This window comes from Rhinolophus sinicus, linkage group LG07 (genome assembly GCF_036562045.2).
Source record: "Rhinolophus sinicus isolate RSC01 linkage group LG07, ASM3656204v1, whole genome shotgun sequence".
NCBI lineage: Eukaryota > Metazoa > Chordata > Mammalia > Chiroptera > Rhinolophidae > Rhinolophus > Rhinolophus sinicus.
Window position 1 is genome coordinate 23,347,644 of NC_133757.1, and position 23,181 is coordinate 23,370,824.

At 54.1% G+C, this 23,181-nt stretch overlaps 3 protein-coding genes across 7 annotated transcripts; 1 reads left to right on the top strand and 2 right to left on the bottom strand.

The window, feature by feature from the left end:
• Positions 1-209: 209 nt before the first annotated feature.
• Positions 210-5,355, bottom strand: TWNK (twinkle mtDNA helicase). 3 transcript variants are annotated; one of them, XM_074339176.1, is made up of 6 exons: positions 4,978-5,275; positions 3,484-3,610; positions 3,056-3,296; positions 2,797-2,904; positions 2,337-2,478; positions 210-1,430 (listed from the first exon to the last, which is right to left on the bottom strand). In XM_074339176.1, the coding sequence occupies exons 3-6, from the start codon at positions 3,175-3,177 to the stop codon at positions 1,110-1,112; spliced, it is 693 nt and encodes a 230-aa protein (XP_074195277.1). In that variant the 5' UTR covers positions 3,178-3,296; positions 3,484-3,610; positions 4,978-5,275; the 3' UTR covers positions 210-1,109. The 3 variants fall into 3 exon arrangements, with proteins under 3 accessions (XP_074195277.1, XP_019580489.1, XP_074195276.1); XM_019724930.2 differs by having other exon boundaries at positions 3,484-5,355; XM_074339175.1 differs by lacking the exon at positions 3,484-3,610.
• A 20-nt stretch (positions 5,356-5,375) lies between these two features.
• On the top strand, positions 5,376-6,554 carry MRPL43 (mitochondrial ribosomal protein L43). Its single transcript, XM_019724931.2, has 3 exons — positions 5,376-5,579; positions 5,661-5,767; positions 5,854-6,554. Exons 1-3 carry the CDS (start codon positions 5,449-5,451, stop codon positions 6,093-6,095), a joined length of 480 nt encoding a protein of 159 aa, XP_019580490.2. The 5' UTR covers positions 5,376-5,448; the 3' UTR covers positions 6,096-6,554.
• Positions 6,555-7,089: 535 nt separating this feature from the next.
• Positions 7,090-20,544, bottom strand: SEMA4G (semaphorin 4G). 3 transcript variants are annotated; one of them, XM_019724929.2, is made up of 16 exons: positions 20,405-20,544; positions 17,024-17,501; positions 16,770-16,918; positions 16,426-16,488; positions 13,618-13,716; positions 13,406-13,499; positions 13,161-13,274; positions 12,799-12,968; positions 12,546-12,715; positions 12,128-12,272; positions 11,797-12,019; positions 11,281-11,396; positions 10,982-11,142; positions 10,722-10,783; positions 8,287-9,337; positions 7,090-8,193 (listed from the first exon to the last, which is right to left on the bottom strand). In XM_019724929.2, the coding sequence occupies exons 2-15, from the start codon at positions 17,145-17,147 to the stop codon at positions 8,508-8,510; spliced, it is 2,520 nt and encodes an 839-aa protein (XP_019580488.2). In that variant the 5' UTR covers positions 17,148-17,501; positions 20,405-20,544; the 3' UTR covers positions 7,090-8,193; positions 8,287-8,507. The 3 variants fall into 3 exon arrangements, with proteins under 3 accessions (XP_019580488.2, XP_019580485.2, XP_019580486.2); XM_019724926.2 differs by having other exon boundaries at positions 7,090-8,197; XM_019724927.2 differs by lacking the exon at positions 20,405-20,544 and adding an exon at positions 20,083-20,221 and having other exon boundaries at positions 7,090-8,197.
• Positions 20,545-23,181: the final 2,637 nt, after the last annotated feature.

Here is a 23,181-nt window from a genome sequence, read left to right on the forward strand (position 1 = left end):
TAAAGAAACACCATCCTGTCTTCCCCAGGCCAAGACGAGGTGCTAAGGGTGTGTGCATGCAAAGGCCCTTTAATGCTCTTGCTTCCTTGGGAGCGTAGAGCTCAAAGACTAGGGGTGGGGGAGGGGACCTGTCCCAATTCAGAGGAAAATCCAGTTATAGACTGGGGAGACACCTGGTGGGCAAATAAGAAACAGCACAGAAACAAAAGCAATGGAAAATTTTTTTTTTAGTAAAACTTCAAAAGGCTCTACAAAAAATTATGACTGCATCCACTGCAGCGGTCTGAGGCAGCATACCATACAATGTGTCCAGGGGGCAGGCACGCTGGGTTCACAGCTTCTTTCCATGGCTCTCTGGCCCAGCTTCCACCTTTGGGGCCCTAATATTACAGGGACAAGCACCTAGGATCCAGTGGTAGTGAGTGCCACCACACAGCAGGCTCGAGTGGAGCAGAGGAGTTTGGTACCTACCATGTCGCCCTTCAGCTCGGAAAGCCTATGCTGGAATTTTGGCCAGAAGTCCCCTAGTCCCCTCCAGGTTCATGGGGCCTGACCCCACTACTTTGAACTCAACTTGCTCATTCCCACCTCAGGGCCTCTGTATTTACCTTTCCTTCTGCCTAGATCCCTCTTTCTCCAGATGTTCACGTGGCTCAATACTAGTTCTTTAGGCCCCAGCTCAAATGTCCTCTGCTCAAAGACAATTTTTCAGACCTTAATCTAAACTAGCCTGTAAGTACTATCCCATGACTATTTTATTTTTTAAATAGCATTTTTCATTATCTAAAAGTGTGTTCTGTATTTATTTGTTCATTAGCTTACTTGTCCCCACACCAGACTTTAAGTTCCATGAAAGCAGGGACCTCATGTCTTGTCAGTGCTATATTCCTAGGACCTAGAACAAAACCTGGCACACAGTAGGTTCTCAAATATTTGCTAAATTGAATTCTCTCACTATGGGATCCTGCCCTCGGCTAGGTCCCTCAGACTGAGAAGAGCCCGTAGCTCAGGACCACAGGACAGAGGCAGCCCTAGCAGAGGGCCAATAAAGAGTCTGTGCCCCAGCCTGTCCTGTCAGGCTTATTTCAGTGTCCAGCTCTGTACTGCCTTCACCTTGAAGGCTTAGAGGGGTCTGGCTGGTAGGGGTTGGGGGCCTTGCTTGAGTAAGTCTCAGAGTTCTGGGACACAGCACCCTTTTTACTAGAAGAGGGCTTTTTAACCACTAGCCCATTGTCATCCTTGATCTTCTTGAGCCGGGCCTTGCTCTTTGGTGGTATGGAGAAGGTTAGAGAGCTCTTGTTGAACTCAAGTGGGAAGACACCTACGTCTCCATCAAAGCGGTTCTTGGCCACCTGTAGATACCGTTTCCCTGGTCCAGTTACCAGTTTCCTGTCCTGCAGGATCAGAACATTGTCTGCTTCCTGGCTTGCCTGAGGGATGGGGACAGAGGACAAAGGAGCAGTGAGAAGACATATGAGAGAAGCAGAAACAAAGGTTGAGGGTGCAGGGAGAAGTGGCAAGAATGAGGAAAGGAAAGTACTGCCCCCCTTCATCAAAGCTCTTTGAACTACTGACCATGATGCTCAAGGCCACTTGAGTTTTTCAGTTCCATGACAACCTTGCTGCTGTCCCAGATTTTGTATCTGCTGTTCCCTCTGCTTGTAACACTTCTCCACAACTCACCACCCTACTCAACCCCAGCGTCTTATCATTGAGGTCTTGGTTTAAATGTCATACTTCACTAGAGAGACCATTCTTGATCCCCATAAATAAAGAAGGTACCACCATCTTTCCACTTCTGTTATTCTCTTCCCCAGCTCCATGTTTGTTCCATTGTGGCATAGTTTGTGCTCCTCGCCCTGTATTCCCTGTGCCCAGCCCAGGCCTGGCATGTAATAGGCACTCAGTGTACCATGAGGAGCTCTAGGATCGGGCTGGTCCTGCTGCTCAGAAGGCCTTGATTATTTCACACCTACTGTCAGCCAAAACTAAACCCAACCTTTGCTGACACCTCCTCTAGGAAGTCTCCCTAGATGTCCCAGGCTGACTCAGATGTCTTTTCTCTTTGCTCCCCAAATACTTGTGCTGCCTATCATAACTTTTATCACACTGAGTTGTAATCACTCTCCCATTGTTTCCCCACCAGAGGATGTGAGCTCCTGGAGGGTGAGGAGGGCAAAGGACCAGCTATTATCAGACTTTGTATTCCTCATGTCATGGCCCCAGCTGCCTCTTCCAGAGGAATAGTCAAGATGATTTAAAGCTGACAGAGGGCTACCTCTGGTCACCTGCCCCCTGTAGTTTCCAAAGGTTGGGCTCCTCTAAAGGCCACTTACTTTGGCTGAACCAAAAATGGATGCTGTCTGTAGTTCCTTATCATCATCCTCCTTCCGGGGATGAATGACCAGTGTCACATGGCAGCTACTGTCTGTCGCAAACTTCCGAAAGGCCCCAACGATGTAGTCTTGAGCTGCAATCCTGCTCCCACCCCAACAAAGCAAAGAGGTTATCAGACTCAGATGGACAAGCATAAACACATCCTCTTGATTCATTCACATCTCCACAAAGCACACAACTCCACTCTACTTCCCTCTACCCAAGGACTCACACTTAGGTCCCTATCTGTACTTCCCATTGCCACACGTCACACCCCTATAAAGACAGAAATACACATGGGGTGGCATGTGCATGCACATGTGTCAGAAAACAAGAGAGTGCAGTGTGTGTGCCTAGAGGCCAGCTGCCTGAGAAGACATGTGTCTTCAAGTGGGTTCCAGCTAGACAAGAGGATGTCACCTGTCTGTGGACAGCTGCTCGTGACCCATCATGAACTGCAGATTGTCGATGACCACATGACAAATGTCATAGACATAGACCGCATGTTGCATTGTGTCTATTACAGTCCTGGGAAGAGGAAAAGGCAATGAATTCAAGAGTCAATTACAAGTAGTCTCTAGACTATCCCAGGCAGAAAGCCAGCATCCTGAAGACTCTGTCCAGGGTCTGTTCTCCTGCCCTCCCATTCTTTGAAAACCCCCAGGCCTGGGAATCTTACCTGATGCTCTGTTGCCCATGGAAAGTCATGAAATAGAGAGGTAGGTCCTCAAAGCGGTCGGCCCATTCATCATACTTGTCCAGTTGGTCTTCCAGCCGCCCCAGAGCGAACTGTGTCAGCATGATCCGGGCTAGTCTCACGTTGCTGATCTCAAAGCTACCCCATAGCGTGTTCACCCCCTGGGTACACAAATCCAGGGCATACTCACTGATGAATGTTGTCTTTCCACTGCCTGTCGGCCCTGCAGGGGGGTTGAACACAGATCTGGGTGAGGGAGGATAGTCCTACCCTTGAAAGCAAGACATGAAGCAGGGCTTCAAAGTTGGGAGGGAAAGTTTCCTCTTCCAACATTCACTGTGACCCAAACCCACGTTTTTGTCACCGGATTCTCTGCCTCCACCCCAAACACTGATTTCCCAAAGGGTCACCTGTAAAGATAGTCAACTCGCCCTTCCGATGTCCCTTCAAGAGACGATTGAGGTCTGGGAAGCGGCTCCAGCGGACACCAGCTACCTGCTCCACATTTGACAGTTCTCCTAGTACCTCCTCCCGAAGCTGCCGGAAAGACACAATAGACCTGTGCCAGGCAGGCAGGGCAGAACGCAGAATTCGAGAAAGATTTAAGCCTCGGTTCAGGGCCTCCAGGGGACGGGGCTGCTGGTCCCCAGGCCGCACCAAGGAGCATCGCTTGGGGTTCAGTTTTCGGGCAAACAACTTGGCAGCTTCCCAGGACCGAAGGTCATCCCCCAGCCAGAGCACGATACGTCGGAACTGTTCAAGGTAAGGGAGCAAGGCAGGGGGTAAGCAGGCTGTTCCTCGGGGAAGGGCAAGGGTGGGCAGCCCTGTGGATTGGTTCAAGGCCAAGCTGTCCAGCTCACGACTCGTCAGCACCACCTCAACATCTCGCCGACCGATCAGTGGCAATCCAAACAGATTGTGGTAAGCGCCAGGGCGGGGAATGGTGGTCTCCACGTAGTGCACTCCACCATCCTGGCCCTCAGCCCCTAGGAGCTTCAGGCCTCGTAGTCTCATACTTCCAGGGGAGAACCAAGGGAACACAAGGCTGCGAGCAGGCCGCAGGTACCGCACACTGAAATGCCTGAGTGTGTCGTCCGTCACTTTGGTAAGGCCAAACATCACGCGAGCCAGCTGCGCCTCCTCTGGCTCAGGAAGCTCCCAGAGAGGTACCGCTCGGTCCCAGATCCTCCGGACTTCCTCACTGTCCTCAGCTTCTGGGGCTTCACTAAGCAGGACTCCCTCTCTGTCCCCATCCCCGCGCCCCTCCACACTGGCCTGGAAGTCTTCCCAGCTCCCCTCTGCTAGGCTGGTCATGCAGAGAAAGCGGCCTGTGGTCTTGTTAATGAAGAGGCTGAAGGAAGTGGTAGCACTAGTCTGGTCCTTGAGCTGCGAGGCCCCCACAAAGGGGCTCGGTGCCCGCAGGCAGCTGTGGCCATCCTGGAAGGGGATCCCATGTGCTCGCAAATATTGACGGATTTCAGTGGCAGTTACAGGCAACACTGGTACCTCCAAGGCTGGGAGAGCCTCCTTCCTATACCGCCTGCGAGGAGGGCCTGGCACCAAGCTTCGGGGCAGGCCCCTCCGACTCGTCCACTCCCCACGCAGGGGCAACAGGATACGGAGGGGGTACGCACTTCGGAGGAGGACCCACATTCCCAGTCAAATGGAGAAAGTCCCTACTTGAAATGCCTTAGGTGCCTGGTTCGGGTGCCTTCACTTGTTCAGGCCCTAGGGATCCTCTACGGAGCTCTCTAAGAGCTCAATCTAGGTGGCTTCTCTCTCTCTCCAAACTTCTCCTTCATAAACATCTCTCTGAATCCTCTTTTGCCCCTCCGCATTGCTACTTCCATCCACGCCCACCTACACGACCCTTTCACATCTCTGTCCTCTGTCTGGCTCCCTACCTCTCTGGTCCTTTCCAGCTTCTCCCATCGCCTCCCGCTCACCCACAGGGTTTCTCCAGATCATGTCTCCAGCAGCACTACCCTCCACGGAGTCTCCTCGTCGTCCTCATCGCCACAACCGTCTGCGTCCTTTCTGTAGCCCCTCTGCTCTAGGTCCCCAACTAGTGGCTCTCTTCTCTGCTCCTGCCCTCAAAGGGGACTCGACGCGACTAGGGAGCCCCTGTGCGGCTCCTCGCCCCTCTCCACCCGCCCTCGGTTCCACTGCCAAGAGCGCCGACGCTCCGACCCTGGTCCCGAGTCACCACTCTGTCTCACGCCTTTCACTCGCAACGTGGGTCACTCGCACGCGCCACTCTCCGAGACCTCGGAATCAAAACTTCCCCGGGCCTGGTGTCCCCGGAAGCGGAAGCCCGGGCGTTAGTCCCGCCCCCTCACCTCCAGGCTGGGCTCGGTGGCCTGGGGGTTGAAACCATGACAGCGCGAGGCACCCCCAGCCGCTTTCTGACCAGCGTTCTCCACAACGGGCTAGGTCGCTACGTGCAGCAGCTGCAGCGCCTCAGCTTCAGCCTCAGCCGCGACGCGCCCTCGTCCCGCGGCGCCAGGTGAGCTGGGCGGAGGGCGCGGGGGTGCGACTCTGGGAAGAGGTCGCCCTGGGTCAGCGCTCACCCTTCTGGGTCCTTCAGGGAGTTCGTGGAACGGGAGGTGGCCGACTTCGCCCGACGGAACCCAGGGGTCGTCATATACGTGAACCCGCGGCCGTGCTCTGTGCCCAGAATTGTGGCGGAATACCGTGAGTGGGGCCGGGCGGGGGCTGGAGGGCGGCCGCGGGGGGCTTGGGCCGCTTCCTTCCTCTTACCCCCACCTCCCTCCGGCCAGTTAACGGGGCTGTGCGCGAGGAGAGCATCAACTGCAAGTCGGTGGAGGAGATCACGGCGTTGGTGCAGAAGCTGGCGAACCAGTCGGGCTTGGACGTGATCCGCATCCGCCGGCCCTTTCACACGGACAGCCCGAGCATCCAGGGCCAGTGGCACCCCTTCACCAACAAGCCGACCACGTGGGGCGGGCTGCGCCCCCGAGAGGCCCAGGAGCCTGCCCCAGCGCGGGTGCCAGCGCAATGAAGAGTTGCCCCAAGTCCAGTCACAGTGGAGGTGGTTCAGGGAGTTCCAAGCCCAGGCAAACAGGTGGAGCCCAGGAAAGGGGAAGCTGGTGCTGAAGCTTTTGCTTGGGACAAAGAAGAGCTGCCTGTTCTTTTTGGTGCCCACTGCAGGGGGCAGTGATTCGGTATCTCCTAATTCTTATCCAGTTGACATTACTGAGACCTGAGAGTCTTCAAGGATTTTACAGGGTCCTCATATCTGAAATCCAAATTGATAATAGTGATCTCAAATCACAGTGAGGGATTTCAAGGCTGGCTTCTGAAGAACCCCTGATGTCCTATTTATGCAACCATTGAGCTAGAGAGCTAGCACTTATACTCTGCTGGGAGCCTGGCATAGGGCTAGGCACTTTATATCTGTGTGAATGTCTGTGTACAGATTAGAAAACTGATTAATAAACTTGCCCACGGTCTCTCTTGAGGTCTTACTTCAAATTTGTGTGTATTTTAAGTATAACCCCATTTTTCATTATTATAAAACCAGAAGTAAAACTTATAATCCTTCAGGATGGTTAATGTCAAAGGCCATATGCTTAATCTAGGCCTAGGCCTGACCTAAGAGAGAGTGAAATGGGCAGGATCTTCTAGGCTTAACTAAAAAAAAAAGTTGTGTGTGTGTGGCCAGGGATGAGAGTGGGGGGTAGGGGTGAGGGGTGGGGTGTGGAATGGTGAGAAGAGCCAGGATGTAGAAACCTAGAAACCTTTGTATGAATTCTTGAACTGTCGTACTTTTGTTTGTTGTGCCTTTATCACCAAGGTCTGTGAATAGTGAAAGTCCTAATAAAGGCCTCTGTGCCTACCCAGGGCACCCAGGGTAGTGGCTGAGGATCCCAGTTTCCTCTGCAAATGGTTTGTATGGGGAGCAGTCAGCCCTGCAGCACCTTCAGTGTAGGCTCAGAGCCTGTCCCCTGGTGCTCAGGGGAAGGCCAGTTTAGATCAAGCAGACTACTCATAGCTGTGGGGAAAAGAGACTGTTTATTAACCAACGGGGTGGAGGAGCTGAGCCCAGGCTCCCCACTCTTTCACATGCCTGTTCCACCCACCAGGGTGGTGAGTGGGGGCATTCCTAAAGAAATGTAGCTGTTCTCACAATAAATACATTCATTGTGGGTGGAGGTGGAGAGGATGGGTGAAGGGCAGTAAAAATCCGTGGGATTCCACGTTCTCAGCTACAAAAATAACAGTCATCCTCACCCAAGGGGAATCGGGGAGCTCAGTCAGGATTTGATTGTCCCATATGGGCCTGGAGACTTCAGAGGCCCCTGGACTCTGAAAGTGCCCCGGTGAGGTAGGACAGGGGTGGGAGCCAAGCATCCCAGCCTCTGCCCTTTGCATAGTTCCTAGAACGGGCTTCATGTGCCAGGTGAAACATCAGATCTCTCCTCCCCCTGCTCTGGTCGAGGGATAGCAAATGCTTGGTCCCCAAAAGGGAAGCTGGCTCATTGAGTGCAGTGTCAGTGACCCGTCCTAGGGAAGTGTCTTCAAGGACAGCTGAACGGGAGAGGGCTCTCCCTCTGAAATGTCCATGGACCAAATCCGACAGACACAGGTCCGAGGCAGCAAGGGGAGGCTCAGAAGGTGCATGTGAGTGGAAATGTAAGCACACGTATGAGAGAAAGGGACATGCCTGGAACTCTGTTTCTGTCACTCTCAAAAGTGACCAAGGGGGTGGGGGGTGGGGCTGACTCATAAGGGCTGCACATTAAGGGAGAAGAGGGGAATGATGGTCTTACCTCCCCAGACTGGCCTGTTCCTAAGCTCTAGCCAAAAAGGGCACCACATGGGGCTGGGACTAGGTGAGAGGACTAGATAGGATGGGATGTGGCAACTGGGAGGGCACCCGAAGTCCAGAAGAGATGAAACAAGAATGTACCAGAAGGGGGGGGTGAGGGAGGGTGGAGGCCCTGCAGCCCAGCTGATAGACATTCTTCCGTGTACACATGTGCATGTGCGCAGGGCTCAGATGGCTCTGGTGGCTGACAGGTGTGGGATGAGGACCATCTGGCACATAGGGCCATGCAGAGGGTGGTGACGTTGAGGCCATCTGGACCTGCAGAGTCCTGCCTGGGAGAAAGAGGAAGGGTTTGAGCAGACAAATGGGGCAGGAGGACGGGGACAGGAACTGGGGCTGCAGAACCCGTGGGACCACCTACCTTGAGGAGCACCGGTTGGCCTGGGCTGCTCACAGATGGGTCTGTGGAGACTGAGGAGGGGCTTTGGCTGGGCCTGACTCTGGCCAGCCCTACAGGGACACGAAAAGTTGGGAGAAGGGCCTGGAGTTGGGGTGAAGGTAGGGTGTCTGTGTTGGGGAAGCAGCAGCCCAGCCTGGGGTAGACGGCTGGCTTGGAAGAGCATTTGTCCTGGGAGGCTGGGCTCAGACAGAGCTCTCATCCAGGTGCTCTACAAGCTGGGTGTGTTTCCTCTTCTCCAGGATGCGGCTGAGCTCCTCAGCGAAGGAGCAGGGCCCCACTGGCACTCCGTTATTGCTCTGCCTCAGGAGCACGTAGCTACTGCCATTCATCCTGCGCAGCCGGCTGGGTAGCGCCACCAGCCCATTGGTCAGCTCAGCCGGTGGCGGTGGGGGTGGCGGAGGTGGTGGGGCTGGGGCTCCTTCCCCAGGGATGATCTGGAGACAGCCGCTCTCCAGGCCCCCAGCTCCCTCCCCATCGTCACCCTCATCTTCCTCTCCAGGACATTGGCCTGAGATTGTCTGTAGCTGGACAGCAGAGCCCCCTGCCCTGCCAGCCCGACCCAGTGAGTATTTCCGTCGGTGCCCTCGTCTGCCTCCCCGAAGACAGGCCACATAGAGGAGGGAGGAAGCCAGGATGAGGCAGAGGCCACCAAGTGCAGCGATGGCTAGCACATAGAGCAGCCTCACATCAGGTGCCAGTTGTGCCCCAGGCATGGCAGGGGCTTGTGGAGCCGGCGCAGGGGTGGCTGGCCGCACTGTGAGGCTGTAGGAGGCCAGCAGGGTGCGGAGGCCGTTCTCCTCAGCGTAGCAGCCATAGTTGCCACTGTGCTCAGGCTGTGTGTCTGTCACTAGCAACCCATCCACGCCCACACGGTAGCCATCCCGCCCATCGCTCAAGCCCAGGCTCCCATTGAGCAGCCACAAGGCCCGGGCTAGGTTGGATGGCTGGTCACAGGGCAGGAGGACATCATCACCCCGGAGCACAGAGCGGGTCTTCACTGGTGGTGGTGGCCCTGGAGGGAGTGAAGGACAGGAGGAGCACACAGTGCTTGCCTATTCCAGGGAGGGCATTGGCGATGGCACGCCAGATGATTCCCCGTTGTATCCCCAGCACCAAGCACGGAATTTGGACACTTGGCCAAGCTCTGCACTTACGCTCCCACAGCAGGTTCACACTGGCCCTTCCCTGTAGTTGCAATTCCTGCCACCTGCCAATGATGCCTAATCTCTACCTCCAGCACAGAGTTCTCTCCTGAGCATCAGAATTGAGTATCTTCTACATGCTGGGCATCACCATGAGGTCTCTTGGACATGTCGCAGGAACCAAAGCAAAACTTCCCTCTCAAACTACACTAGTTCTTTTCATCACCATGAATTGTCATCAGCATGAACGTCACCATCTGAAATCAGAAACCTGGGAGTCTCCCTCGCCTCTCTCTCCCCCTCACTTTTGTATCTAACCCTCACCAAGATTCTGCTTCCGGAATCTATCTCAGACCTGTTGACTTCTCTCCTTCCCGAACTGCTGGCCCATTCTGGTCCCCAACTAATCTGTTCTCCAGGCAGCAGGAGCGTGACGTTTTAAAAACAGCCGATCATGCCACTCCCCTGCCTTAGCATGGGCCCTGCCCACTTCTCCAGCCTCCTGTTGCTCAAACACGAATCTTGCTCTGCCTGCTGTTCCTTCTGCTTGTGTGTCATCCTTCTCTCCCCATGTCTCCACTGCCACTTGCCTGGTTAACTTGGGGGGAGAGAACATAGCAGTGATCAAAAGCACAAACTCCAGTCCGACTGCATGGAGGCAGGTTCCAATTCTGACCCTGCTGCTTAACAGCTGATTAACTTTGGGCCGCTTACTTATTCTACCTGTGCCTCAGAGAGGTTGCCCCTTATGGGGATGATGGTAATGGCACCTCTCAGAGGAATGCTGTGAGAATGAATGAGACAGTGCATGTGAGTGTTTGATCAGTGCCTGACACATAGTGAGTACTCAGTACATATTAGCTATGATTACTAACTTTTCCTTCAGATAGCAGTGCTGATCATCCTTGGGGTAGTACCCATTATCCTTCAAACCCTTGTCATAGTTATAATTTTTCCTTTTGTAACAAAAACCAAAGAAAATAATTATAATTCATTGTACGATCATGTGATTGCTAGCCCTCCACCTCCAACTTGGCTTTAAGCTCCAGACAAGAAACTTCACATCTTGAGCCTGTTTCCTTATTTATAATTCTTTTGGGCAACAAATGTTTGTTGAGCACTTACTCTGCGCCAGACTCTGTAAATACACACATATAGCCATTCAGATACATACATGTGCAAACAAATGACAGTAGATGGTAAAGAAGACAAGCTATGCAGCCAGACCCACACACATCCATGAATGTCACTTACCTGTGTCCCTGTTGCCCTCACAGCCTCGGTTTCCTCTCTCTATGTCCTGTATCAGTGCTGTCCTGGAGATGGAAGATCAGGACTCATGAACAAGAGGGACTGGGCTTGTTTCCCCAGTGGAAGGGTCAATAGGGCTGATACCCACTACTGGCAGCCACTGCCCCTACAGCTGGCGGGCCTTCCTCCTCCCTTCAGGTCCTGATCCCTGGGCACATGGGACCCTCACACCCCCTTCCACCTTCCACCAGCTACCCTGGGACCTGTTGGCTATGGCGGTGGCCTCCATGCAAGCATGGGTGCTGGGGTCCCAGCCGCAGTAGGGGTCTCGGGCCAGGATGCAGTCGTAGCAAGAGCGGTAGCGGGAGCAGCTGGACAGTGGTAGCTGGATGACGCCACTAGGGGCCCCCACATAGAGGCTATGCTGGGAGCCAGAGAGGATAGCTGGTCAGCAACAGCCCCACTCCCACTTACACACACACACACAGCCACTGCCCAGCCTCCCCAACTCCCTCCCCCTGTTCCGGCAAGACCATACTGAAGGTCATGAGTCAGGGGCTACCTGCATTGGAGAGATGACCAGATTCTCCACAGACTGGGGTTCCTTGAACACTTGTATCTCTTCGATAATGTGCATCCCAGAGCCTAGGACGACAGCTTTGTGGATCCAGCCATCAGCTAGTATGGATAGGGCAGAGGGTCAGACCCCAGCAATGAACTTGCTCTTGGCCCCCTGCAATAGCCTAATGGGACCGGTTTGGGAGTCATAAGGTCAGGGACAGGAATCAGCCAGAAGTAGTGGGGCCTCAGGACACTGGCAACTCTGGGCTTGTCATGGCAGGAATTACTGGGTTCATAGCATTGTGACTGAGGTCAGATGTCAACTGTGGTTGGTGAAAGGAGTCAACAGTCACCGAGAGCCAGTGGTCATAGGGGCCAGTCGTCAATGTTCATTGAAGAATCAACATCAGTGGTGACCAGGGTTTTGTGATCAAGGGTCATCCGGGGGCTAGAGCTCAATAGGGATTAAGGACAGGTCAGCAGTCACCAGAGGGCTTAAGCCAGGGGTCAGAAGCACCTGTGCCCAGAAAGAGCAGGTCATAGGTGAGTCCAGCAGGCGTGGTGACAGGTGTCCCTGTGAGGTGTGTGTAGCGCACGCTGCGCTTGAGCAGCAGGGGCCGTCCACGTGTGGGCACCACGGGCCGAGCCATCAGTGGGTGCAACTTGACAAAGTCCAGGACCAGCGATGGCAAGTCCTGGGATGAGTTGTAGCCTCGGCTGCGCAATGAATCTGTGATGCACTGGGGTAGGGGACAGGGGTGGTGAACCTCAGGACTCCCCACAAGGGTCCTACTAGCCCTCCCAGGGCTTCTGTCTACTCAGCACTGACCCCAGGCCTGGGCACTCACCGAGCCAGGCCGGGGTTCCGGCACCTCGCCCTCATAGCGGCCCCAGCGCCGGGCACCATCCTGGTATTCCATGTAGGGGCCTGCGAAGACAGCCTGCACCTCCGTCAGGTCGTAGCGGCAGATGGCTGAGGCCTCCAGGGTCTTCCTAGGGATAAGACATAGGGGAGAGGGCTGAATCACACTGAGTGGAGCCTGCCCCCGCTACCCGCTCACCCTGACCAACCCCAGCTCCAGGCCCACAGGGTCTCCTGAGGTCAGTAGGCCACTGTGGCCGCCAGCCCCAGGCCAGCTGGATGTGCCTGAAATCCTCTCTGCAGCCTGCCCTCCCAACAATGGTTCCTGCTCATCCTCACTGACCTCCGCTCCAGCCCCTATGCCAGCCCCCTGTTCCTTGCCTCCCCACTGTCCCTGCACTGACCACTGTGTGGTCAGCGTGAAGACTGCATAGAAGTGCGTGCGGGCCGAGGTGTCCGTTTCCAGGCTGCAGACACCATGCAGTGTCTCATACTGTGGAATGTGGCAGATGAGACGCGCCTTTAAGAAGGAGGTCCACTTCTTCTGCAGGATCTTCCTCCCTCCCAGGTCACCCTGGGGAGGTAGGGGCAGGGGGTCAGAGGCCAGGGTCTGCGGTTCAGCCTCGACACCTTTGGCCCAGCCTCAGTCCTACTCACCTTGCACACACGGGCCACACGGGCCACTCGGTGGCTGCTGCGGCTCTGAGCAAAGCTGCCAGAACCCTCCTCAGCGGCACGCTCCGTGAAGAAGTAGTAAACCTTGTCATCGTCACCCACCGCACTGGCCTTGCTCTCCCGCACCAGGACGGAGAACACAAACTCAGCATCTGGGTGGGGCAGTTCACGTGACTTCTGAGCCAGGCTGGGGCTTTCTCCCATCCCCCACCCCTCACTCAACAACACACAGGAAGAGGCAGGCTCACCTGGGGATTTGGGGATAGGATGGTCAACTGCCCAAGGGAGTAAAGATGAAGCAATAGTGCCCTGCCCCCCACCATCCTGTGCCTCATCGTCCTAACCATTGAGCCAGTGCATGGGTGCCTCCTCCGTCCTCAGGGAGTGCGGGTGGCGGCTCCGGCGGATGTCAGGAATGCTCCGGAACTCATACCGTGTAGCTGTGTAGAGGCCTCCATCTGCGGGACGAGGTGCCAGGCACGAGACGTGTCACACACAACAAGGCACATGACACACATGGGGGGCAAGTCCTGGCAATGACATCCATGTCCCACAAAATGCATGCTTGTGGATGGGCTGGGTGGCTCACCGATGATGAGACCTGTGAAGCCACGGGCTGGGTCGTAAGGACACTTCTCCTTCCCCTCCTCGAAGCTGCTTGGCAAGGTGAAGGCCTCAGCATCCTGAGGGAATGGAGAGTCCAGAAGTCAGTGGTTCCAAGGACAGGCAGGGGTTGTGGCCCAAGGTCAGAGCAGTCTGATGTCAGGGACCAGCGGTTAGGGCTGGGGCAGGCATACTCACAATGGCTGCACAGAGGGGCTGGAAGGCGTGAGTCCCACATGCATAGAGGTGGGTGGCATTGAGCCTCTGTAGGAATCGCACGTGGTTGAAACACTCGGTCTGTGGGATAGGTGGGGGAGGGCTGTGAGCTCCAGAAGGAGGCCTCTTCATAGTCCAGCGTCATAGTCTGGCTCTTACCCTACCCACAGGACACATAGTTCTTTCCAAGATCCCAGCGGGTTCCAAGATCCCAGTGGGTGTTCTCACTGCCCAGAACACAGAATATTCCCTGGAACTCACTGTCCTTTGGCCTCCCAATGGCACGACTCCTCTATCTCTTGGATTACCTGATTCACTCTGCCAGCTTCTCCTGCATCTCCTGCACCCCCAGTTCAGAGGCTCCCAGACCCTCACCATCCTAAAATGCTTCTCTCACATCTCCTTATCAGCAACGTCTCCCACTCCTGGAGCTCCCACACCCCCTTTGGGGTGACACTACCAAATCTATTGCCATGCTCCAGCCCTCTCTCCACCTGATATCCCACAGACACAACAAACTCACCTGGTCAGAAAGCAAGCTTATCCCTCCTCCCTAACCTGCATCTTCCCTCCTAAACCTGTTCATCCAGTCATCCCCACCTCTCCATCTTTGCATCCTATTACTCAGTCCAGAAACCAGGAGTCATCCTTGCTGCTTCCCATCCCCTCACCCCCACATTCAGTCCTGCTCCCTGATTAAGTCTTTGTCCTATGTCTCTTGACTTGGCCCACTTCCCCTCCACTGCCCCCACCCGAGTTTAAATTACCACCATCACCACTTGCCTGAACTGCAGTGACCCCGACAGCTCTCCCCATCCTCCGCCACTCTATGAGAACGACTTATTTATTCAATCAATGACGAGTATATGCAGTGTACATTCAAAAGGTACAAAGGGATATGTTGTAAACAGTCTCCTTTTTATCTCTGTTGCCTTCAAAGGAGACTGCTATTGCCATTGTCTGAAGTTTCCCTCCAGAGATAGTCTACCAACCAGCACACTCTTGCAACCCACTTTTCAAAGCATATTTTAAAAAATGTAAACCAGATCATGTCACAGCTGTATTAAAAAACCCTTCAGTGGCTCATCAGAGTCCTGAACATAGGGTCCCACATGCTCCTGGCCCTGCCCCTTTCTCTGGTCTCATCCACCCGACTCCAGCCACACTGGCCTTCTCTGCCCATCAGGTGCCTTAAGCTGCTGCTCTCTTGACTTCTTTGCCTTGTTAGTGATTCCTCCTCCTGCACGGTACCCAGGGTTGGAATCCATGCAGGTGTCTTTGTCTTATCCCGCTCCCTTGCCGCATGCAGTACTTTGGCAGCCATCCTTGCTCTCCACCAGCCTGCTCAGGCTTCTCTCCTTTGACCCATATGATGTCCCCAACCTCCCACTACCTTTCTTGCCTTCAGACTCACTCCATTCTAATTCATCTAGTGCCTGGGGCTGAATAAATATTCCTATAGCCGTGTTTCCCCAAGAAGTTTATATTTAATAAAGGGGAGAGGAAGGAGGAATTCTGTGGTTAAATAAGTTGGAAACCACAGGTGAAACCTACTTTTACTGGGGACTTCTCAGAGCCTTAAGGGTGTTGCTGTGCATTGTGGGATTGAAATGTGTGCAGCATTTTCCAAACTCATCTGACCATTAAACCCCTTTTGAAAATTAATGCTCCTCAAGACATGCTTTGGGAAATGTTCTCTCTACCCAAAGTGTGCTCCAGGAATCAGCAGTGTCAGCTTCACTTGGAAGCTCGTTAGAACTGCAGAATCTCAGGTCCTTCCCAGACCTACTGAATTAGCACCTGTATTTATAATATACCAAGGTGAGTCACCCGCACATTAAAGTTTGAGAGTCTCTAAAGTTTTTACCAAATGGTGAGGGTGCCCATTGTCACAGAATAAAATCCAAACCCCCAGCTGGGCATTTACAGCCCTTCATGACCTGGGTTCCACCTGCCTCACCAGCCTCATTTGTTTCCCATGCTGCCCCAAGAAGCATCCTTTGATGGAAGCTCCTAGAGGCGCCTCTTTAAACACAGCTGTCCCAGCACCACCCCTGACTCACTGAATCAGAATCCCTGGGCTGGTGGACGTTGGGAATGTGTATTTTTAGAAAGCTCTCCGGAAGGATCTGTTACACAACCAGACGTGAGACCCTTGCAGACACCCTGTTCTTCAGCTAGAAAGGGCTGACACTTCACCAACTCCCCTCCCTGGAATACTGGCTACTTGAGCTATTCCTTGACCAAAACCTCATTTTCCTCCTATCGAAAATGGAGGATAATACTATTTCATAGGGTTATTTTAGGATTAGGTGATAATAGCTAAGTCACTTACTAGAGATTACTTATTGTTATGATTATTATCAGGAAGCCCAGAGGAGATTAAGACGCCATCACAGACCAAGCTAATAGGTCACCAGATGTTTGGATTAGAAGTGCAGCACCTGGGGACAGCTGTTTAGCTCAGTTGGTTAGAGTGCAGTGCTCTTAACAAGGTTGCCATTCGATCCCCACATGGGCCACTGTGAGCTGCACCCTCCACTAGATTGAAACAACTACTTGACTTGGAGCTGATGGGTCCCAGAAAAACACACTTAAAATAAATAAAAGTTTTGTTTTAAAAAAAGAACTGTGCCGGGGGCTTGCCACTCTAGTAGCACTTACAATGTTTACTGTGGTTGCTGCAATTGACTGGTGGACCGTGACCTCTCTGTCTGTGTTCCCACCAACCCTGACATCTCCAATTGAGGAGAAGGAGGAAAGGACCTGGGGACAGGGCAGACCACATACCTGATTGTTTTTCCCTTTTTGATGACATTTGCTTTGCATCTCTGGGGAGGCCTCCCAGTGGATCTGGAGGGGGGAAAGGGGAGAAGGCTGATGCAATGACCCCAATACCCTTGCCTCTCCCCATTACCTGTGGGACCAGGTGATAGGACCCCAGGGAGCTGGGGAAATTGGGGTGGGGTAAGTTTCAGGAGGAACATGGGATGTAAGGGAGACCTGGGCTGGGAAGGGCAGCATTGTCTGACCAGGGGGCTACGGAAGGCTGGCAGGGTTTCTAGAAAGTTGAGGTCCTGGGGAGCTGGATGAAGCTGGAGACCCTCTGGGTGGTCCAGGTTCCAGGGGCTGACCTCTTTGTGAGCCCCATCTCCTATGTCATGGGCACTGAGAGAGAACAGGGCGCCTCGGGCTCCCACCAGCAGCCTTGCCGAGGCCTCCTCCAGCAGCAGTGTTGAGTAGTTCTGGGCTGGGCCCTTGAAGCGCCGGGTCCCAGAGAGCTCTGGGGAGAGTGGGAGCTGTGAGCCCAGATCTGGGACTGCCTCCCCACCCCCAGCCCTGGCTCCTGCTGCCTTTTGAGGTTGGCGGGGGTGGGGGGGGTCCTAACCTTCGTAGGGGATGGTCATCCGTGGGGTGGCATCTAGTTCTCTGGATGGTCTCCGCAGTGAGGGTCCAGGGACTGCAGTTGCTGTGAGGAAGCTCAGGAGGAGGGGCCAGAGCCTCCCCCACATCTTCCTGGGGACGCCCAGACCAACAAGATTCTCCGGGGGAGCCAGGGCCAGAGTAAAGGGGATGATGGGGAGAACAGTCACAGGGGTCAAGGTCCAGGGAGGTCACTTGGAAGGTCAGGGGTCATGGGGCCAGGGAGGGTCCTGGAATTGGGGGGACATGGAATCACAGGGTTGTGCGGCCATGGAATCCCAGATAAAAGGTCAGAGGGAAGGATGGATCACACGCTGTCTGTTTGCATCAAATAGAAACTCCATGGTGAGAGGGATTTGTGGGATCATAGAGGGTTTGTAGTTCACGCAAAGGGTGACCCTGCCCCGACAGCAGGGCTGTACTGGTTCTCTGAAATCCGGTTTCTGAAGGAAAAACAGGAGAAAAAGCCCTTTGATCTGTGTGTGGGTGGCAGGTAGATGACATTACTTCCAAAAGTCAGGGGGTACTGAAAGGACGAGGCCCAGCACCCACAGAGCTCCCATGTCAGGATCCACTCATGTCATTCTCATGTAGGAAGTTGGGTGGAACTCATCCTCTTCACAAGACCCTAGACTCCCCCCAACCCAAACCCAAGGTAGTAGCCCTCCTCTGACCAAGACAGAAGCTTAGCTAGGCCTCCATCTTGGTGGAGTCAGGTTCTCTGGGAGGACACCCGCCTTCTCCTCCCAACAATGAGACCCAGCTGCAGCAGCTGCCCTTGCTGCCTGCGGGGGTGCCTTATGCAGGAAGGCCCGGGCAGAGACGTTTAATGGGCCTTTGTTTATTTTGTCCTGTTTTCCTTTGTTTTTTCTTTTCCCTGGCCTGAGCGCTCCCTCTGGAATTTCTCTTTAATTAGACACTTCTCCTCCTCAGCATTCCTCTCTGAGGGGGTGCACATCTCCGCCCTGCCCATTCGAGTCTGTGCTGCACCCTCTCGCTAGGCATCTGCATGTGCCCCTACCTGCAAACAGGCACTCACAGGCATTGGGGGCAGCGGTACCTGGGCCCCACTGGCTGCATGGGTGTAATGTCTGTGCAGGAGGCTGTAGTGTGAAAGGCCAGTTAATGGAGACATGAGCAACATGGAAAAAGTGAACGATGGGATCCCTGAGCCCTTGGCCATCTCCCCTGGCATATCTTGGACACTGTTCCCACAGCTGGACCCTCCCTCAAGCCAACCAGCTGGGGGTGGGGTGGAGGTAGGTGGCAGGCCTCCTCTGAGTCCTGTAACAGGCCTGACCTCCTGAAGGCTTCCTGAGTTGGGCTAGGTGTGGAAGAAGCCTGACCCACCCATCTCATCTGGTGCCCACAGACAACGCCAGAGGGGTCACTGGCCTCTCCCCTCCCCTCCAGGTCAAATATTAACTAAGTGGCCTTGAAGAGAGGGGAGGGACTAGGAGCTGGCCAGAAGGAGAACAGGAATTTGGAGCATTTATTCAAGAGGTAAAGGTCACTACTATAGTGGGCAGAGCCCAGAGCGGGAGAATGGAGTATGAGTAGAAAGAAAGTCCCTGGACCACAGAAAGGGCATCAGCTACTGGTTTAGCGGCTGGGGCAGCAGGAGGCCCCAGGCAAACTGCCCACGCTCCACCCCTCACTGTGGAGGCACACCTGTTTACCTTTGGGGCCTCCTATTTGCTTAGTGCAGGAGTGGGAGCCCTATGGCTAGGAGGGACCCGTCCCTAGGATTGGGCAGCAGAGACACACCCCAGGTCAGAGGAACCACTCAGAGTGTGGTACATGGCACACTTGCACGGGTTTCCACAAGAGTCACGTGTCCACAGGAGGGTGGTGTGCGTGCACACAGGAGCACATACATGCAGATTCACGGGAGGGCTGTGAACACATGCACTCGCAGGAGAGTCATGAACACGCACATTCACAGGGAGGTTTGTGCACACGTGTTCGCATAAAGGGCCTGCCACATGGGTTCATACATATTCACATGTAAGCTTGTATTAATTACATGCCCATTCATTCAGCAGGTCACACAGCCTCAGAGGTTGACAAAGAGGGCTATAAACCCACACATGTGCATATGAAGAACCGTACACCTATTCACAGGAGGGTGCTGCACAGACACGTATGTGGACGAACATGCACACAAACTGATTGATACAGTAGGTCAGGCACTGTCATGCTCCCAGAAGGGTCAAGTACATGTGTGTTCACACAGTCCTCAAACACACAACTACATCTATGCGGAGACAAGAATATGTACATACAGGGGTCCAATTCTCACTGCAGACTTGCAGGCTGCCAGTGTCCACTGAGGGTGAGATGCAGAGCAGAACCCCGCCTCCCTCCTGAATGTCCCAATTCTAAGGCCAGATTCCGTGTGCGCGTGCGCGCATGAGATGGTAGAGGTTTCTGACTTCAGATGCTCAAATGGGATGGGTGCATGGGTCAAGGCCACTGCCAGGGAGGGAGAGGTATAATACCTAACTCAGGCAGAAGGCCCCTAGTTTTAGCAAAGAAAAGATGGAATGGAACATTAACTTAGCATCTTCTACTTCCATGTATACTGCAGTTCTAGACATGGAAGTTGGGCCTGAGCTCTTAGACCCCACTTAACCTGTTGGGGCGGGGGCGGGGTTAAATGGGGGGCGGAGCTGCCCCCCCTCCCAGTGGCAACAAGGCTTCAAGGTCTCCAGTCCACACCCCACACTCTACCCCCAGTTCCACCAGTTTGGGTTCCTCCCAAGGGCCAGCCCCCTGAACTCTGATCACCTTCCCACTAGGCAGATTCTAGGGCAGAGGTTACTGAGGGGAGACCACCCCCCCAAACAAGATCAATGTAGGATCAGCGGGCTCTTGACCTTCATCCCAGATGTCCATCTGCTTAGTGCAGGCGGTATCTCCCTCTGCCCAGTAGGATGGTGGTCTCTCGGCAGAGAGCCCATCCCCCTCTATCTCCTTCCTCCACCATCTGCTCTCCGGTGCAATCCTTTCCTCAGGTCTAACCTCAGTCTCTACTGCTGCAGGTCGAGGACGAGCTCTCCTTCTATCCCGCCGGACATCAGGAGACGTGACCCAGATCTGGAGGAACACTGTTCGGCACGCGGGCCCCCGCCCCGCTCTGGTCCCCGACTCCGCTGTGGCGGGTCTGCGCCCAGCGCGGCCCGAGGCCTGGCCCGCGCCCCTTCGAGCCTTTATGCGGGACCGGGGGACTTAGCGGTGAGACAGGCCTGGCCCAGCTTGGAGGGTTGGAATGGACGTGGAGAAGGCCTGGCCTCCGCCCTCCGACCAAGGCACCACCGCCGCCCGCTCTCTCTGCCGCTCTCACCTTTGCGTTCGGATCCTGGGGCCATAGAGACGGCGACGCGCTGCTCCGCGGCCCTAAAGCACCAGCTGCGGGAGGAAGGGGCCGCGGCCGGAGGCGGGGCGGGGGTGGAGGCGGAGCCGGGGGTGGGGCGGGGGCCTGGAAGGCGGGACAGGGAGGCGGGCCGAGGGGGTGGGGTGCCTTGAAGGTCGCCGCTCTTCTTTCGCGCCCCCTGCCCTATACAATAGAGACGGTTTAAGGCCAAGGCACACAGCCTCCTAGCATCTGGCGTCCGCCGCCCCCAAGGGCCGCGGCCGGGGTATCGCCCCCTGGTGTTGGCCTTACCACCTGGAGTTCCCTCGACGGCTTATGCTTATAGCCCACCTTCTCTCCCCTCTCGCCCTAAGTCTCCTCCGAGTTTCCTACTGCTAGGGACGTGCAAACCTGTCCTTTGGAGGCTTAAAACTCTCCGAGGGCCCGAGGGGCTGTCCTTCTGCTCTCTGCCCAGGGAGCAGAGGAACACATCAAGTGAAGACCAACCAAGCTTTGGAGCAGCTCTGAACACAGAACAGGGTCTTGATTCTCAGCTCAAAGGCCTGGTCCTTCAGTCTGAGGAATGGGTGGGTGAAGGCGGTCAGGCCTAGAGGGATGAAGTAACAGCTTGACCAGAAGTGCACAGAAAATGCTGTTTTTTCTGGATAAATAACCCACAACCTGTCCACTGAAACAAATCTTAGATGTACCCGAGGTGCGCTTCTTTAGGGACTGGGTCACTCAGACATCTGCCTTCCCTTCCCCCTCATCTTGCACATCATTCTTGCTCCAGATCTTCCGGTGAACTCCACCTAGGCAATAAAATATCCTGTCCTTCCTAGGCTCAGCCATCTGACTCATCAGCAATCTAGGAAGCCCCCTCAGAATCAACTCCACGACTAGGATGGTCCTCCCATGCGTCTTTAGCCCAGCAGTTTCCCCTCAACTCGTGCCATGCCTCCTTCCCACTGCCTATTAAAGATCCCTTTAGGGTTTGACTCAAACCCCAGCTCTAGCCATGAGCTGGCCTGATCCTCTCTCATCTATGAGTGTTGATATGGGCCCAAGAGCAGGACTAAAATGATCAGGGCCACGGGGACATAGGTAACTGACTCTTGCATGTGCCTAGGAGTCTGCGCTCTGGAGGGACAGAGGGTGGGGGAACAAACAGATGAGCACTGGCCTGAGAGGGGGAACAAGCTTTGAGTGGCTCTGTCATTATTTAACTGAAGGGACCCTGGGAAAGACACGTCATCCTTCTTTACTGAATTCCTCAAAGCTTAGTTTGGCACTTCATCATATCCACTCTCGCCGTTTGGGCTGCTGTGTGTGAGTGCAGACGGCTAGACAGCAGGGCCCACATCACACTTCCACCTACCTCCACACTCTGCACTCTGTGGTGTATGTGGAGGGGGAGGTAGCTGGAGAGAAATGCGTAAAGTGCATGTCACACACATTTACAAAGAGTGCCCAGCTTCATTTTTTTAAATTCTGGGATTAGTAGCCTCATTTTATAGATGGGAAAACAGGCTTTTTCCTTGAAATTATTCTTATCTTTACAGAGTGGACAATCAGGACTAGAAAAGCCTGAGAAGAGGGAAGCAGGGTAAGCCTGGAGGGGTATTTTCAGAGCAAAGGTGGAAATGTGCAGGTTAGTGTTGGGGGAGTAAACAGAAGGGAAAAGGCATGAGAGAGGAAGGTGTGTTGGATGTGATGACATGGGAGGGCTCCTAGTGGGAAATAGAAGGGGAAAGTCAGCAAGTAGTATGGAAAAGACCACACAAGAAAATCCTGAACGAGCTGATGGATTGAGTAAGGAAGTCCAAGCTGGGAAGACTGGGAAGGCATGGCTAAGAACAATAAATCTGCAACCCACTTGTGGCAAAGTGGGTTGGGGGTGACAGAGGATGAAGGGCAGGAAGACTGCTAGTCTCACAGTACCAGACAGGAGAGAAGTTAAACTGCAGGGGGTCCGGTAGGCTAAGGGACCCAGCTCATGTTCTCACAGAACTCACAGTGCTGGCTTTAGATAACTCAAGAGGTGGCAAGTAGGCCAGTGATTTGGTGGTAGGTTCAGCATCCCATTTACCTGTACTCCATGAGGCAAGCCTTTCTCCTCTAAGGTGCTCTGATGGTAGACTCAGACCGCACACATTTTCAAATGAACAAAATGTGTACTTCACAATGCTGAGTTCCAGCATGGCACTTGCTAAAATGTAGTTGGGCAGTTACTTTAGTACCTCTGGTAATATCGATTCAGACCACAAGCCATTTCTCTCTGCTGTCCTCCCACTTCAATCTCTGAACCTAATGAAATGATCAGATGTGATGGCAATTAATGGAACTTTCTATAGGAAGCCCCTTTGATTGATAATACTCCTCTTTGCAAATCAAGCTGATAAAATATGAAGGGAATACTGACTCAAAATCAAAGCAAGAAATGAACCGCACTTAGCCATGAACTTGTGTCCTGGGACAGGCAGGTCATTCTTTGAACAGGTTGTTGCTCATCCTTAGAGTTACTCCCTTGGCTGCTTCACGAAGTGGCTGTGAGAGGATCTCACCTGAAAACCTTCTGGCATACTTCACAAGCAGACACAAGTGTAGGTTTTGTTTTTGCCAAGCTCTTCTCCCCAAATGTTGCTGAGCGCAGTGATAGTTGTCCTCAGCCACCTACACACCAGCGTTTGGCTCCAGGCTTTGCACAGAGCAGTGACCTACTATAGCAGGAATCCTAGGTGAAGGGGGTAAGTATGAACTACTGAAAC